This window comes from Trachemys scripta, chromosome 6 (assembly GCF_013100865.1).
Source record: "Trachemys scripta elegans isolate TJP31775 chromosome 6, CAS_Tse_1.0, whole genome shotgun sequence".
Taxonomy (NCBI): domain Eukaryota; kingdom Metazoa; phylum Chordata; order Testudines; family Emydidae; genus Trachemys; species Trachemys scripta.
In genome coordinates this window covers 15,391,131-15,409,370 of record NC_048303.1, presented here as the reverse complement: position 1 = coordinate 15,409,370, position 18,240 = coordinate 15,391,131, and the positions used below count along the sequence as shown (strand labels likewise).

At 42.2% G+C, this 18,240-nt stretch overlaps 1 protein-coding gene across 1 annotated transcript in view; it reads right to left on the bottom strand.

Moving 5' to 3' along the window:
• DCC (DCC netrin 1 receptor) overlaps positions 1 to 18,240 on the bottom strand; it is a gene marked incomplete in the record, with an annotated part of 974,185 nt that overhangs the window by 523,160 nt on the left and 432,785 nt on the right. The window contains 1 exon segment of the mRNA XM_034774393.1: positions 4,716 to 5,000. Coding sequence (XP_034630284.1) covers positions 4,716 to 5,000 — 285 coding nt within the window.

Below are 18,240 nucleotides of genomic sequence, written 5' to 3'. Positions count from 1 at the left end.
TAGAGTGAGATGTAGATGGATTATATGGAATTACTGAATAGGTATCATATAAAATCTGGATCATTGAATCATGCCTGTGTATGAGTTTAGAATTCCCAATAGGCTCCAATATGAACTGGATTTCCATCTCAGTGATACTACTTGTATTACATTATGGCCATCTTCATATTTGTGCACATTCTTCTGAGATAAAACCTTATATCTGATAGTATTCATTCTCAACTCAGGCCTATAATTGACTTCCCAGGTATCATATGTCTGTGTCTGTCCTAAATCCAAGATATTCCAGGAAATATGTAACTGTGTGTTTGCTTCAGCTTTCTCTGTAGAGAACCGTGATCAGAAAAATTGTTCAGAAAGAGGTAAGTAAATTTCCTTCTTCCCTAACGCCACTATGTGTAGAGTATTTTAGATATATTGTAAATATTTGATTATCTAATGTTGATTTTGACCACTGGCCTTCCTTCCCTAAGGAGGAACAATTCTATTTGGGGTGAGGGGCATGCATGCATGCCTAGAGGAATCAGTATGTTTATGGCCTATTCTTTTCCATATTGATCCACCATGCTGCACTCTTCTCCTGAGCCAGGGAACCAGGTGCTGAGGATCAGTTGCCCTGCTGCATTCCAGGGAGGAGAGCAGAGGAAACAGAGATGGTTTTATTATTCAGTTATTTATGGGAGCTTGTCCCCATAATCCTGCTTTAGATGTGGAAATGAAATTGGGTTCAGAGATTGTAAGCCACTTGAAATATTTTCAGAGCCCTCTCCCTGTCCTAAAAGAGGCTGGAACTATTTGTGTCCCTCTCCCAAATAGGCCCTTTCTGGGTCTCAAGTATGGGTCTGGGATTCTGGGTCTCAAGTCCCCAGAATCACAACCCTTTGTTGCATGGGATACACAAGAGCCAGATAGGTATTTTTCTTTCCTGAAGTTCCTAATCCTGGTATATCAGTCGGGGGCTGAGGTCACAGCAAGGGAAGGGAGCTGGACATGAAGACTCCTTACTGCCATTTGCAGTGTCCGTACTGTGCCCATTGCCCTCCATTCACAACTCATGGGGAAGTGGACGGGGAGGAGATGGCTGTGCTCCATAGTGTGAAGCATGGCTGGGACCCAGGTGCAACCACACCGGGGTGCTGCCATTTTGGCTTCACGCCCATTGCGGAGATTGTGGGGCTGCTTGCTCTGGAGTCTGTTCTTTCCCAATCCTGCCTGCCCCCTTTCCTGCCAGGGGGAAGGGTATCTAGGCAACCCCATCAGGTGTGAGTTGGGAGAGAGACTGCCCACAGAATTGGCCCAATGTCTCAACAAGACGCTCATGGGGAGGGAGTAGAGGGGAGGGGACACAATCCCCTCCTTTTGCCTCTTACTTCTCTCAGCCTAGCTCTCTCCCTGAAGCCTTCAGAGCACCAGCGACTGCCCATGCCTCAGAAGAGGAAGCAGAGCTGAGGATACAATCTCCCCAAAAGGCAAATTATTGAGAAGAATTGTTCGTCTAAGAATTTGAAATGGAGTTTGGAATTTCCCTATGAAAAGCTCAGCCGCTGGGAGGGCTGCAACCACTGAGGAGGCAGAAAAAAACTGCAGGGAACTTTAGGAGGTGGGGTATTACCTTGCTACCAGCAAATGATGGGTTTAGTTCTGCCCCCAAGCTGCAAGCAGTCTGTAATGCATCCAGAGGAGTTGAATTTGGGAGCTATAATCCCAGTCTGTCCCATGGGTTTTGCCCTGGCATCAGAATCTAAAATACAGAGAATGTTTTAATCTCACAAATCCCATTGGCTCTGCCCATCAAATCAATGGTTCCCAGAGCCATCTACCACTCCCCAAAAGGGAGAATAAACAGAAGCCATGTCTGTGAGCCATGTCCCTATAAGAGATCCCCACATGGACAGATTCATTCTAATAGTTCAGGGGTAAAATCCTGGCTCTGCTGAACTCAGTTGCAATACTCCAAGTGGCTTCAGTGGGGTCTGGATTTCACCCCAGCAGTCCGAGAGACCTGCATTGTGCCCTTTGGCTTAACTAGAAGTCGCATATGCTTTATGATAGAATCATAGATTCATAGAACTGGAAGGGACCTTGAGCGGTCATCTAGTCCAGTCCCCTGTACTCAAGGCAGGACTAAATATTATCTAGACTATCCATGACAGGTGTTTGTCCAACGTGCTCTTAAAAATCCCCCTCCCTAGGCAATTTATTCCAGCGCTTAACCTCTCTGACAGTTAGGAAGTTTTTCCTAATGTCCAACCTAAACCTCCCTTGCTGCAATTTAAGCCCACTGCTTCTTGTCCTATCCTCAGAGGTTAAGAACAACAATTTTTCTCCCTCTTCCTTGTAACAACCTTTTATTAGTTGAAAACAGTTATCATGTCCCCTCTCAGTCTTCTCTTCTCCAGACTAAACAAACCCAGTTTTTTTCAATCTTCCCTCAGAGGTCATGTTTTCTAGACCTTTAATCATTTTTGTTGCTCTTCTCTGGACTCTCTCCAATTTGTCCACATCTTTCCTGAAATGTGGTGCCCAGAATGGGACAAAATACTCCAGTTGAGGCCTAATCAGCACAGACTAGAGTGGAAGAAATACGTGTCTTACTTACAGCACTCCTACTAATACATCCCAGAATGAGGTTTCCTTTTTTTTGCAACAGCGTTACACTGTTGACTCATATTTAGCTTGTGATACACTATGACCCCCAGATCCCTTTCCATAGTACTCCTTCCTAGGCAGTCATTTCGCATTTTGTATGTGTGCAACTGATTGTTTCTTCCTAAGTTGAATACTTTGCATTTGTCCTTATTGAATTTCATCCTGTTTACTTCAGACCATTTCTCCAGTTTGTCCAGATCATTTTGAATTTTAATACTATCCTCCAAAGCACTTGCAACCCTTCCCAGCTTGGTATCATCTGCAAACTTTATAACTATACTCTCTATGCCATTATCTAAATCATTTGATGAAGATATTGAACAGAACCAGACCCAGAACCGATCTCTGTGGGACCCCTTCCAGCACAACTGTGACCCACTGATAACTACTCTTTGGGAACAATTTTCCAACCAGTTATGCACCCACCTTATAGAAGCTCCATCTAGGTTGCATTTCCCTAGTTTGTTTATGAGAAGGTCATGCGAGACAGTATCAAAAGCCTTACTAAAGTCAAGATATACCATATCTACCGCTTCCCCCCTATCCACAAGGCTTGTTACCCTGTCAAAGAAAGCTATCAGGTTGGTTTGACGTGATTTGTTCTTGACAAATCCATGCTGACTGTTATTTATCACCTTATCATCTTCTAGGTGTTTGCAAATTGATTGCTTAATTATTTGCTCCATTATCTTTCTCGATACAGAAGTTAAGCTGACTGGTCTGTAATTCACCGAGTTGTCCTTATTTCCTTTTTTATAGATGGGCCCTTTTATATTTGCCTTTTTCCAGTCTTCTGGAATGTCTCCCATCTTCCATGACTTTTCAAAGATAATTGCTAATGGCTCGGATATCTCCTCAGTCAGCTCCTTGAGTATTCTAGGATGCGTTTCATCAGGCCCTGGTGATTTGAAGACATTTAACTTGTCTAAGTAATTTTTGATTTGTTCTTTCCCTATTTTAGACTCTGATCCTACCTCATTTTCACTGGCATTCACTATGTTAGACATCCAATCACCACCATCCTTCTTGGTGAAAACCGAAACAAAGAAGTCATTAAGCACCTCTGCCATTTCCACATTTTCTGTTATTGTCTTTCCCCCCTCACTGAGTAATGGACCTACTCTGTCCTTGGTTGTCTTCTTGCTTCTAATGTATTTGTAGAATGTTTTTTTGTTTCCTTTTATGTTCCTAGCTAGTTTGATCTCGTTTTGTGCCTTGGCTTTTCTAATTTTGTCCCTACATATTTGTGTTATTTGTTTATATTCATCCTTTATAATTTGACCGAGTTCCCACTTTTTGTAGGACTCTTTTTTGAGTTTTAGATCATTGAAGATCTCCTGGTTAAGCCAGAGTGGTCTCTTGCCATACTTCCTATCTTTCCTACTCAGTAGGATAGTTTGCTCTTGTGCCCTTAATAATGTCTCTTTGAAAAACTGCCAACTGTCTTCAATTGTTTTTCCCCGTAGACTTGATCATCCAGTAGAAGAGCCTTTCTGAGCAGATTCTAAAAATATGATGGTTAATGTCCTTATAGAATTTCCCTGGTGTTTGCCTTTAGACACACAGGGCTAGAAGGCAAGGCACGGAATCATGCTACAGAGCAATCTTTTGCTGCTCAATTATATTCATGATAATATTTCTAGAAATAAAGAAGCTGGAGCTAGACGGAAGACTATTGGAGTGGTGGAAAGCCTGGCAGGCCAAAAGGTACATAGAACGAGATGTGGATACAGGAAAGAATATGGATATAGATACAGGAACATAAACTTTTAACTAAAATTGCATCAGCTCTCAAACCAAGGCCTATGGAAATTTGGCTAGTCACACAAGGCCAGCTACTCACCTTCACACCCAGAAGCTTCTAAATGTCTCCAGGCTCTTCAAAATAAAGAACTTGGAAGCCTACAGAAGCAGCTGGAAAGAAAACTTATCTGCCTCCATCCGAAGTGACAAGGTGGGTGAGGTAATATATTTTATTGGCCCAACTTCAGTTGGTGAAAGACAAGCTTTTGAGCCACATATAATTGGGGAAGCATAAGGACAATGTAAAATTATATGGTTCTTACCTGTCAAAACTCTGACTTCTGCTTCATTTCCAGTTCTGGAACTCGCAGGATTTTTTGCAAGGCATCTATAGATCCCACTGTCTCCCGCTTGGATTCTGCTAATCTGTAAAGCTCCAGAGGGCAAGACAGCCACTCGGGTGTCACTGGGGCTCAGGATCAGGTCCTCCAGGTTTTTTTGCCAGTGTACCATCGGCATAGGCTCTCCAACTACTTCACACTTTAACAAAACTGTGTCTCCTGCAAAAGCTGTGACAGATTCTGTCTGGGAAAGAAACCTCAATGGTCCTGCAAGCACAAGGAAAAGAAGCAATTATATAGTCACTGAAAATATAAATTGCATGCTGTTTCTATGTTGATCTGGATTTGGTTAATCATCCAATGTGAAGAATAAGTGATGTTCAGACAAGTACTTTGAGGCTTCCGTGATTGCTGAATGACTATCAGTATGCCACTAATGAGTGTAATTTAAAGAAGAAAATAATAGATGTGTTATTGACATAAGAGAGTACCAAATAGCAACCCGTTACTTACAAACTACTTCAAGAATAACTTTATCAAAGTACAAACACAGTGTTATGCAATACACACTATTCAGAACAGGATGAACTTTAAAGAAAGATGTAAGGTAAGATTAGGTAAGATTAAGAAACTTTGTTATTTTCACATCTTTCCACCTAATGGAATCTTTCTTCTATGCTGCACATCAAACTGTATGACTGACATGTCTTCTGAAAGGATACTGTTCATTGTATTGAAACAAGGGAAGTCTATGTCTATGTCCATGTTATTGCAGGGGGAGGTAGCAACTCCTATATTTAGACTGCCTATCACTTTTCATTATGAAAGATTCTTGCAACCTATTTTTTGAGAGGCTCTAAGACTGCTGTTGTTTGCAGCAGGTCTTCAAAATTCAATAGGGCCCAAGCCTTTGAGCTAGACATGGGTCTTTTACTTGTACCATGAAATTCCACTGAGTTTTGGCTGAGACATAGATTGTTAAAAAAAATCACCATTTCCCGCAAGTAATGCAAATGAAAGATGTAAGTATCTTTCAAAGCAACAGTGGCAATGCCACTGGGAACATATGGGAGCTATTCCATTCCACCCCACATACACCAGGATACCAAAACTAAAAAGCCAGATCTGTGAAATGTCAAGTAGGTAGAAGCTACAAGAATTGGACCTGGCCTGAGTGAGTCAAAGATAATGCCCAGATTATAGGCCTCTATGGTGAGGTTATCAATGGAAACAGAACACCAACGGAGAAGGGGAGAGGAAATGCTCAGTTGCCAAATGATGACCAGATGTCGTCAGAGAAACAGGTTGAAGTTAGGGTTTGGATAAAGGGAGATAGATTTGTAAACCATCGGTATAAAGATGGTATTTGAAGCCACCCTTATGGATAAGATCATTTAGAAATAGGAGGTAGAGAGAGAAGAGCAGGTGGACAAGCACAGAGCTTTTTGGAGAGGCCTATCGACAAAGGGAGAGAGTGAAGAAAAGAACCCATCAAAAGTTAATTAGAGGAGTAGAAAGAGACCAGTAAGCAGCAAGAGTCTCAAAAGTCAACGGAGTGCAATATTTCAAAAAGTAGGGGAGTGGTCGCTAGTGTCAGAGGCCACCAAGAGTTCGAGGAGAAAGAAAATAAGGGCTCTGGCATTTTGGCCAGTAAAAACTCAGTCAAAATTTCACTGAGTGGGTAGGGCAGAAACTAGTATAGTCTAATAAATGTATTGTTAGAGTGGGATTCAGGAAACCTGAGTTCAATTCCTGGCTCAACCACATTTCCTGTGTGATTGGGGTCAAGTCATGTAATCTGCCCGTTGTCTCAGCTCTAAACCTGAGATACTTCACACGAGGCAGGAGGGCAGGGATGTGAGGATAAAATCCATTAACAACTGTAAGGTGCTCAGACAGCATGGTAGCAAGAACTATATATTATTATTATTTATATTTCCATAGTGCCTAGGAACCCCAGTCATGGTCTAGGATCCTGCTGTTCTAGGTGCTGTACAAACACACATATAATATACGCGCCTTTAGCTAAACAGTCAAGGATGCAGTTGGAGGAGAGGAACTCATGTCTCCTTTAACTCAATAATGAATTGTAATGACATTAACTGCAACTTGTGAAAAGATTCCTGCATGTTAAAAAAAAGTCATACTGCACATTGTCCTACATATTTAGTACTTTGTAATCATAATGATCAGAGTTAATACATATTTAAAGAGTACCTTGCTCTGAAAAGAGAAAGAACAACTCAACTCTACGTGGTAGTTTGGAATTCCACACCACAGGTGAACAACCATCAGCTGCACCCTTCCATAATCTACAGAAAGAGCAAAAATGCTACATTTCAAATGAAGCTGTTGGCACAGACACAGGATGTAACAGCTTTTCACATGAAGCAAAGCTGATGTAAACTCAAAAAGCAGAAGCATTGAACGCTTTTCATTTTAGCTTTGCTTTAAATAAATAATTAAAAAGTTAAAAGCAACATGTGTGTGGACGGAAAGCTGTTAAAAGCCACCGCTACATCCATGTCAGCAGAAAAGAAGGTTCATGAAAGTTTAAGCAAAACAAACAAACAAACAAAAAAACCTGTCCATCAAGATCACATATGAACGAGGCTTTTGTCACAAACAGCTGGTTGTCCTCAAGAGTCCATGCAGCAATCCCAAGAATCTCCATGTTAGGCAAATAAAATAAATAAAATAACTGCGGGACCAAGGCTGATTCTCACAATCACTTAAACCTGGCCACCCTAAGTAGTAACTCCAGAACTCCTTAAGAATTTTAGGCATAGTACAAACCACCATCACCCTCCATATGTCACAGATTCATTTATTGTAGGAAAGGGGGAACATGCTTCACTTCACCAGGAACCCTAGTGGCACATGCACCTTTCCCCAGACACTGCACAAACCCCTTCATGGGTTCTGTGGGGGAATCCAGACCCACAAGTTTGGGGTGGGGTTAGAGAGAGAGGCGGGTCGGAGGTCTTCCTTCCAAGCCCATATGCAAAGCAGTGCAAGTGACTGCAGACTTTCCACTCTTGCTGTGGAAAAAGCCCTTTTAAACAAGGGTGTACTGGGGACAGTGGTGGTGGTGGCTGAGAGAGATATGCCTATTTCAGTGGTGAATTTGGGTCTACTGTATATAACACACATATTGTTACAACACATGGGAAAGATGGAGAAAAACACTACAGTTGGGATTTTCAAGAGTGCCTAAGTGATTTAAAAAACACAAGACTTTGTGACCCCCAAAGGGTCTTATGCTCCTAAGCTACATTGGTGTTTTTGAAATTCTACCCTGTACATGACTACAGATTGGTGCAGTGTGGTATAAGGATTTTATCAGTCAGTGATTGGATGGCCACGTTACATATGCGAGGTAAAGTCACAAGTTATGCACTCAGCCCAAAGCACCACCACTCGACACAACCATACATTCTATATATGTCTGTTACAGAAAAGACATGTTTTAGAGAGTTTAAAAACATGATTGGGACTTTGCATTTTTCTCCATCTGTAAGATCAGGTACCTTCATTCTCAGCCCAAGCATTCAGAACACAGAGAGAGCCATAACAACAACAACCAAAGTTTAAAAATAACCTACCATAGGCTTTCTGTATATATATAAATATCATGGTTTTACATTCTGATCTCTTGGGTTTTTGCAGGGCTAGAAGCATGTACTGTTTCATTGGAAAGCAGGGACCTTCCCTTTTCCAGTGGTTATGTACAATGCTCCTGTTTATAGGTCTCCAGGATCCTACTACAGCAGATCCCAGGGCTGTTACTGGTCCAGGACTATATATTGTCTCGCAAAGGCCTCAAGCCTGTATAGTTTTTATGGTGAAATTCCACAACATTATCTCTTTTTTTTAAGATAGTTCTTTTGAAGCTGTTCAGAAGCCTGGAATGTTGTAAGCTTGTTTCGGGGAAGAGGACTAATGAGTAGATACGGAGACAGTCAAAACATTTCTCACATGGTCAGCATGTTATCACAGTGTTTTCCCCATCACACCTAAAGTATTTTAAATATTAGTAGCCCCCGACACAATCCTCATTACAGTGTTGACATCTGGTTCAATTGGTTTAGTCTAACAGTCTGGCGTTGATTCCCTTGCATAGCTATACTAGTTTTAAGACAACCATAAAAATAAACCACTTTACAGTTCAGGTTCATGCCATCCATGGCTTTTCACGCACTGGGCTGGCTGCCTTTCCCCTACTGTCTCAGAGCATTACACCCAGACCTGCTTTTAAATTCTAATCTGAAAATGGCACACAAGTCTGATTTGCCCTGCAGCCTGGTTGGATCCCCATCTTTCCCTACAGAAGGTCTAATTATTAAGTAATTAAAGTTCATTTAATAAAAAGGCTTATCATTTGGGGAACAGACCTTGGGGTCTGGAGCATGATTAGCTATTAAATATTCAGCAATTAAGTAACACTCAGTAAAATCCCCTGAATGAGAGCTGCTTTAAGTGCTTTGTTTGTTTCAAATTAATGTCTGCAAGGTTACATAACATCAAGGCAAGACCTTTTTTTCCCCACTTTCAATGCACACAATAGCCGAAGGGCAGGGAACCAAGTTAATGAAAAGGAGCTATATGCTTCTGTTAGGTTCAGGCAGCACCAAAGAAAGAGCAGCAATAAGTCTGGAAGAGAAAATCTTCCATAAACTTCTTCCCAATTAGCTCTCCCTTATTTTATTTATTTATTTATTTATTTAATCTTTCCTTTCCCATATTTTTATTCTACTTCATCTTCATTAGAAAAACTCTCCACATTATCTGAGCCAGGGAGTCAACAGCAAAGAGAGGAGGGGAAAAGTATCAGCATGGATTCAGGTTTCAGAGTGGTAGCCGTGTTAGTCTGCATCAGCAAAAAGAACGAGGAATACTTGTGGCACCTTAGAGACTAACACATTTATTTGAGCATAAGCTTTCATAGGCTAAAACCCACTTCATCAGATGCATGCAGTGAAAAATACAGTAGGAAGATATATATACACAGAGGACATGAAAAAATGGGTGTTGCCATACCAACTATAAAAAGAGTAATCAATTAAGGTGGGCTATTATCAGAAGGAGAAAAAAAAACTTCTGTAGTGATAATCAGGATGGCCCATTTCCAAAAGCTGACAAGAAGGTGTGAGTAACAGTAGGGGGGAAAAATTAGCACAGGGAAATAGTTTTACTTTGTGTAATGACCAATCATGTATTCAGTATTCATGGCTTGTAGCCAGAGTTGTCTAGGCTGTAATACTATATCAATCTCACACACTAAGCTGGGTCAGGATTGGACAGTACTTGTACATGCACCTTAAAGGATCACTCATGATCATTCGTGAATTGGTGTGATGTCTGTAAGTGGAACTTTTCCTATTGAGATTGTGCTGAATCAGGGTGACAGAGTAGCATTTGGTGGCACTGCATTGCGGGAGATGCTGTCTTTTTAGAAGAGATGTAAAAATGAGGTTTTGGTCACTTATGTTCATCACAGAACCAATGACGGGGTTCCCCCCCATCCACAGTGGCTGTTTTTGGCTCAGATACTAAAGGTAAGGTCCTAATTCCCCTTAGGGCAATTTCTTTCTATCCAACTAAAATACCCTCTCATCTCTGCAGCTTCAAAGGACTACAGCAGGGGTAGGCAACCTATGGCACACATGCTGAAGGCAGCACGTGAGCTGATTTTCAGTGGCACTCACACTGCCCGGGTCCTGGCCACCGGTCCAGGGGGACTCTGCATTTTAATTTCATTTTAAATGAAGCTTCTAAATCATTTTAAAAACCTTATTTACTTTACATACAATAGTTTAGTTATAGAACGAGACCTTCTAAAAATGTTAAAATGTATTACTGGCATGCGAAACCTTAAATTAAAGTAAATAAATGAAGACTCGGCACACCACTTCTGATAGGTTGCCGACCCCTGGGCTACAGGATTCCTTTTTCCTTCCTCTCTTAAAGGGTTGTGAAGTATTGCTGTGAACCATTAAATAACTGGCGTGTTCCTTGCAAAAAGTTGCTGCATTTTAGCGGTTGGTGAAGAGAAGGGCCCTAAATGCGTTGGTGGAATTCTAGCTTGGGGTGAATGAATGAAAACATTTGCTGGAGTGGCACTTCGGTTTGCTGAGGCAGTATGCAGAAGAAATGTTAGAACAGAACACGCATTTTAGTATATGGTTAAATAAAGGTAATTTTGTGCTAGGGTTAATTTGTAATAATATCATCTAAATGGTTCCTTTCTTGTTACAAATCCCATCTTGGGAAATTGGAGGCAGTAAACCACAGTAGAGGTAATAACATTGATGAAAAGCTTCTGGTAAAGCTATATAATTTAGATTTCTGATTTAGGAGAACCTACTGGGAGAAAATTGAAGTTAATGATATACATTTAAAAATACTTTTATAATGGAAAGCTAACCAGAGAAGATGCCTCAACCTCTACAATAGAGCTATTCTGAGTCCCCTTTGTCAACCTAATTAGAAAAATTCACCAAGCTTTTAAGTTGTTCAACATAATGCATCTTAATAGGATATTTTATGCATATGCAATTACACCTAAAATTAAAACACTTATAGTATTCAAAAAAGAAAGCTTGACCAGACAGTGACAAAGGGCAATGGATGGGAAAAACAGCAGAGGCTGGAAAGTGAGGGTACATCTACACTGCAGGTTAAGGTGTAATTGTAGCGCAGATGGGCACACCCAGGAACCCTGGGTACATACTTGGGTTGCTTGTCCATACTGAAACCCATGCCATCATGTCTTCACTATTATTGTTAAACATGCTAACTAGATTAAAAATAGTGCAGATGTGACTACCCCTGCTACAATTATACCTTAATTTGTGGTGCAAATGTACCCTGAATGTCTCAGGAGCGGAGCTGGCTAGGGGACAGGGCTAGGAGAAACAAAGGAAGCTGGTGAAACACTCACCTCTGCTCTGTTTGAAACTACACCCCCAGGGGAGGAAAAATTGAACCAATGCTCAAGCTTTTGCTCAATGACATTCAAAGCCTTGCATTCTGACAGGTTCCTGATGTTTCAAGTAATATGTTTTGAAAGGCCCCTGCAGCAGCCCGTAAAGCTGTCTAAACCAGGTGTGCAAATGAAAAGCAGAGGAGATACGATTCTTCAACTAGCTCTGCAACCTCACTTCTCAGCTAGCCCCTTTTCTTTCTATCACATTCTATTCAGGTCCTTGTATCACCCCCATCACCATGCTATTCAGGGGATCAGGGAGTATCTTTCCAGCTTCTCAGCTAGGCTAACCCTAAGTCCTCAGCCATATTTATAAAACCAAACCAAAATAAACACTCTACATTAATAAAGTGTGTGTGGAATTTCCTAGAGTTAAGATTGGTTAAGTATATTTCCACGCATTAGCACGAAAACACATGGAAATCACAAGGTAAGGTACCTTTTTACACCCAACATAGTTCTTCAGTCTCAAGTCTTTGCATCTACACCAGTGGTTGTCAAACTTTTGTACTGGTGACCCCTTTCACATAGCAAGCCTCCAATTGCGACAGCCTTTATGAACTAACAACACTTGTTTATATATTTAACACCATTATAAATGCTGGAGGCAAAACAGGGTTTGGGGTGAAAGCTGGCAGCTCGCAGCCCCCTATGTAATAACCTGGCAACCCCCTGAGGGCTCCCGACCCCCATTTTGAGAACCCCTGATCTACACCAACAGACTGACACCCTCTCCAACACACATTCTATACGGAGTATAGCATGCTGAATGCGCACATGAAAAATCTTCAAATCACACTGTTATACACAGCTTTAGCTCTCTTGTTAATGTGTTCTATAACATATTACTATATACATGAAGTGGTGAATATGCATACTTTTCAGTACTAATTGACTGGCTTTCCTTAAGGATGTGTGCGGCCTAAAATCCAATTTTTGAAAGTCAGAATGTAAACATAAAGTAGAAGATTGATTGTTTGTGGAAAATGACTTGTTTTCAAAAACAACTTTAAATTCTTTCTCTGGAGGTATGGTATGTAGATAAGTTTCCTTGTATTCCCTTTCTGTCTGTATCTACCTATTGTCTCATCTCATACTTAGTTTGTAAGTCCTTTTGTGGCAGGAACCATCATTTTTGTGTGTTTGAACAGTACCTAGGAAACTGGGATCATAGTCCATGACTGGGACAATAATAATAATAATTTATAAGATAAAACTGTAATTTTATAATGATTGCTACCTTATTCATTATGTATCATTGGAAGGTCAAAGCTACTGTAGCCCACTGCAGTGTGATTCTTAGATCTTTTGAAGTGTACTTTGAAGTTTAATAGAATTGCTGAATTGAAAGTGAGTATGTTAGAGAGGGTATCATGACAACAATGGGTTAATACTTGGAGATGAACATTCTGCTGGATGTGAATGTTCACTTGAACATAGAGCTATGCAAATAACTGACTCTTCAGTTTGACAGACACTGCTGTGAAATATTTTGGTCATTTTCAGTGAAAAATGTACTGGCCAAAAAATTTCTCCCAGCTCTACCTAAGCATGATCCCCTTGCTTTGTGGTGGTGTTGCGTGGAACAACATATAAGCAAACTTAGCTCTAATTTAACAGCATTGTTGGCAAGGGAACCACAACTTAACCATGAAGATAAATAAATAGAAGGATCAAAGCCAATAGAATGCCATGGCCAACTAGCCCAACACATGCCTAGCGAGGCTGCAGATGCTTGCTGTACAGCAGGCTGACTTATAGGACCAAATTTTGAAAGTGATCATAAAAACAACCTCAATGTTTGCATGTGCAATCAAATGTATGTGCCAATTTCAAGCAGTAACCCATCTAGCTACCTGATTTGTGGGCAAAGTCAAGTAATCAGATGTCTAAATCTAGTATTTGCCTTCACAATTAATTGGACCCAAAACTGTGCCTGCAAAAATGAAAACCATTAAAAATTATGCTCAGCTAAAATGAAAAATAACAGCTGATGAGAATAGCAGAGATACTAAGAGGGAAGAGGAGAATCCTTGTACAGAAGCTCCTAAAAGCATTATGATTCACCAATCCTTTTTCTCCCTTGTGCTGTATCTGTGCAGCTCAAATAAAATGTATTTCCTAGGGCTGGATTAACTCAGTCTTGGTCCTTATTTTCAAGGCATTCAATGGCCTGGACCAACATATCTAAAAGATCACTTAAAACACTATGGCAAGGGTTGTGATCAACAGCTTTTCTCCTATGGCACAATGGAACCTTACAATACATCCCACATCTATGTAGTTTTCTCAGGGGATGGTCCCAGACTGTGGAACAAACTCCCATAAGGACCATCACATAAGGACCTCACTTCCTGCCGCTCCAAATGCAAGGTACTCTTCTTCAATTTAGTGCTCTTTAACATAAAAACATAGCATTTTGTGCATAAAAGAAACAAAAAATACTACATAGATTGTACACACAATTCTCTCCCTGGGGATAGGATGAGAGAGAGAAAAAACTACACATGACAGATATCAGCCACACCATTTAATGTACTATGGAAGGCATCCAGATACTATAATGATGGGAGTGGTACAAGAACCTACATAGTATAGAATTGAAAAGCATTCTCCCCATATATGGCCGCAGTAGATGAAATGAACCAATTGTTGTTTTATGAGGCCCACTTTTAAATGCTTCCTTAGCTGAGACAATGTCAGCCATCCTAGGAAGACCCCACCCACTGCTTTACAGTATCCAGTGACACACTGGTTTTACCTGAACATATTTTTCCATGAGCTTGATTGTTATTTTTAGCAGTTGGGCTGAGTGGTACCTATGACTCCACTGCTAGGGAAAAGGCAATCTTTGGAATTCCAGAGAGCCTACTAAGTGGCTATCCCCTTATCATAGAAAGAAGCCAGTTGTAGAGGTAGCTAACAGCAGCCACAGATACTACTACAGGTAGATAGGAGCCTAGACTTCTAAACTCAGAAATCAGACTGTAAGATGGTGGCAGACTCCAAGGCCATATATATATAGGAAATAAGGTTTTTCGAGGCGGTGATATTAAAATCCTGCATTAGGAATCAAGGTAACTGCTGCTAAAGCCTGCTGGCAGGCGTCTCCATGCAACTCCAGTGAGAATATTGTGATACTCTGTGTCTCAAAGTGACACTCTGCACCTCATATTCACCATGGTGATATAATGATATGGTTTGTACAAAGTTTGTGTAACCCACACACCTTCGGGGTGTGGTGTTGTGTCCCATCTAGTGGCACCGAGATCACTGAGAGAGAGAGAGAGAGAGAGAAAATGAGTCTGCTCTACAGCCTTAGCTAACAGGCAGTTGACTTTTAGCTCATGCTGTACCGGCTCATGCACTAAGTTCCAGAAGTCTCCTGTTCGATCCTGCCTGCCGACAGCCGGGGTCTATCAGCATTACATATGCCTTGTGAGGCAATTTAAAAGTCTTGATCTACTGAACATTAATATCCTGTTGGATTGTATGTGCTATCATTGTATGTCAAGTTATTAAGTTGCTATGTATGTGTTGCTGAAATATGTTATGAGGCTGGAAACACCCACAAGCAGCCTTTCAAGTACAACAATAAAAAGGCTAAACAATTTTGATGGCTCATTGAGGAGAATACAAACACTCACAAAGTTTACCCCCGAAACTGTGAACAATGGAAACCTCTCAGAGATAGGACATACCCAAAGGAGACTGGATGACTCGGGTCACAGCAAAAGATGGTTCTAGCAAGTTGGAAGAAGATATAAAGGGGGAAGTGACATCCTCGCTTGGCCTCACTCCCCCTAAAACACAGCACCTGAAAACACCTAAGGAATAAAGATTGAAGGGGGAAGGGGATCCCAGGTGGGAAAGAAGAAAGCTTGCCTGAATATGGAAGCATGGTGGACTGTTTCTAACAGGGTGAGAAACTGCTTGATTCAAATCCTATCCAGTTTAGAGAACTTACATTGTGTTTTTGTTTTATTTCTTATTGTAATCTTCTTTGATCTGCACGCTATTACTTATATTCACATAAAATCTATCTTTCTGTACTTAATACATTTGTTTTATATTTTTTACCTAAAACAGTGTATTTTCATAGAAGTGCTTAGGACATCTGCTCAGTAACAACAACTGGTGCAAGGTCCTCTCCACTTTGAGGGAGGGGCAGATTGGGTAATAAATTTATACCAGTCAGGCTTTTGACCGGGAAAAGATGGTACAGCTCTGGGGTCCTAGGCTGTGGAGCTGGGGAGAAGCCTTCAGGTAACTGCAGCTGGGTGTGTCCCCGCCTGTGTAAAGATTTGTGTGAGCACAGGACCGGGAGCGGTCTACAGCTTGTCACAGAAGCTAGGGTTACCATACGTCCAGTTTTTCCCGGACATGTCCGGCTTTTTGGGCCTCAAATCCCCGTCCGGGAGGAAATCCCCAAAAGCTGGACATGTCCGGGAAAATAGGGAGGGAGGGGCCAGCGGTGCTTGGCTGGGGGCCGGAGCCGCTGGGGCCGGCGGTGCTCGGCCGAGGGCCGGGGCCAGACCGGGGCCGGCGTTGCGGGGCTGGGGGCCGGCGGTGCAGGGCCGGCGGCCGGCAGCGCAGGGCTGGGGCTGGTGGTGCTCGGCCGGGGGCTGGCGCCCCAGGGCCCGAGCCGGGCCGGGCGGGAGACACCGGGGCCAGAGCCTCTTGGCCTGGGCCGGCCACCGGAGGGAGCCACTCGGCTGGGGGGGCCAGATTGGGCCACGCCTCCTCGTGCCCCCCCGCCCCAGCCCCTGTTTACCTGCTGCCTGCCTGCTTCAGGCTTCCCGCGAATCAAATGTTCGCGGGAAGCAGCGGAGTTGGGGCGGGGCTGGGAATGGGCGGGGCAGGGCCGGAGCCCCATGGAGTGTCCTCTTTTTGGACACTTAAAATATAGTAACCCTACAGAAGCACAGTGTGAGAGGGGGAGCCCATGTTTTCATTTCATTGTCATGGAGAGCTCACACAGCCACTGCCCAGCTGAACATGTCAGCTTCACACAACAAACGTGCTCCGGCCTGGAGTACACAGGAGGTGGTGGATCTCCTGAGTCTGAGTGGAGAGGAAGCTAATGGTCTGTGGGGAGAAATTATTGTAGGGAAGTAGGGGAAAAGAATCACAAGGACCTCCCTACACTCCCTCCCCTCCCCATTCCATGCATCTTCCGGGGCCACAGCAGTACCCAAGGCACTTCCCACCCTCCACCCCCGGCAGAGTAAACACAATGACAGCCACACATACATATGGATATGTGCTTGTGAATTCCCTGTTCCCTCCCCTTTAAAGATACTTTTCCCTGCATGTATGAAGTTTACCTCAGCATTACATAGGTATGTTTGCATGGGTCTGGAATAAAAATCTACTTATGGAAATTGAATTTATCTTTGTTATTCTCCATCACATGATGGCTGCTGCTAAAATTCAAGACAATAGTAATAGGTGCATGTGCATTGTTATAGTCAGGCACACACAGCAATCGTTACGTTACAAGATTCATAGCACAGTGCAAACAAACTATGTGAGACAGCACACTACAGCAACACACATTACTGTGGCTCAGTATTAACATGCTCCTTTAAGGCCTCCATCAGCCCAACAGGTCCCCTCCTCCTCCCACTGAGCTCCTCTGATAGCCTTGTTTCAGAACACACAGCACAGTACAGAAGAGCAGTGCAGGACTCATGCTTTCTGACAAGAGCTGGCCAGCTCGCAGGTTACCAGTGCAGTTGAAAAGCAGCTGGAATGCGACTGAGAAACCTGCATCATGTGATGCTGAACCTGACCCCATAAGGCATTGCAAATCCTTCCCAAGACATCCTGTAGCCAGTAGCTACCCACAGTGCACTGCTCTCTGGATTGATGCAAGAGCTGCTACTGTGGATGCGCTGTGCCAACACAAGGAGCGTAGTGTGAACATGCAAGAGCAATTTAATTACAGCAGTGGCTGTACATTAATGTAACTTAAGTCAGCTTAACTTTGTAGTGTAGACATAGCCTAACTTTCAGTGAGACTTAGCCTCCTACATACCTAAGTTTGTTTTAAAAACAGGACTTAGGCTCCTAAGTTATTTAGGTGCTTTTGAAAAATGTATCTTAAATGACTTACCCCAGGTCTCTCAGACAGTTTGTAGCAGAACAGGGAACAAAACTTGGGTTTCCCCAAGACCATCCTTTCTTTTTAGATAAAATAGATGGGAATATCTTTTTTGGGGGGGGGCGAAGAAATCCTGACAGAAACTTTACAGGTGGAAAGGAAGCTTAGGTTCATGTGGTGGTGTTAGTTTTCAGCTATAGATAATAAATTTATACCTTTTTTTTAATTTATAAAAAAAGAACCCGGAAGGAGATAAATTTGGACTCCAATTCAGGTCTATGCACTCTGCTGAGAATGGGGTGGGCATTTAACTAGTTCACACAGACCATTGTGGGAAGTTACCATTTGGCAACAAACCCTGGATCTATCAGTCTATGGACATCAATTACTTTCAGACACTCAATTTTTTCCCC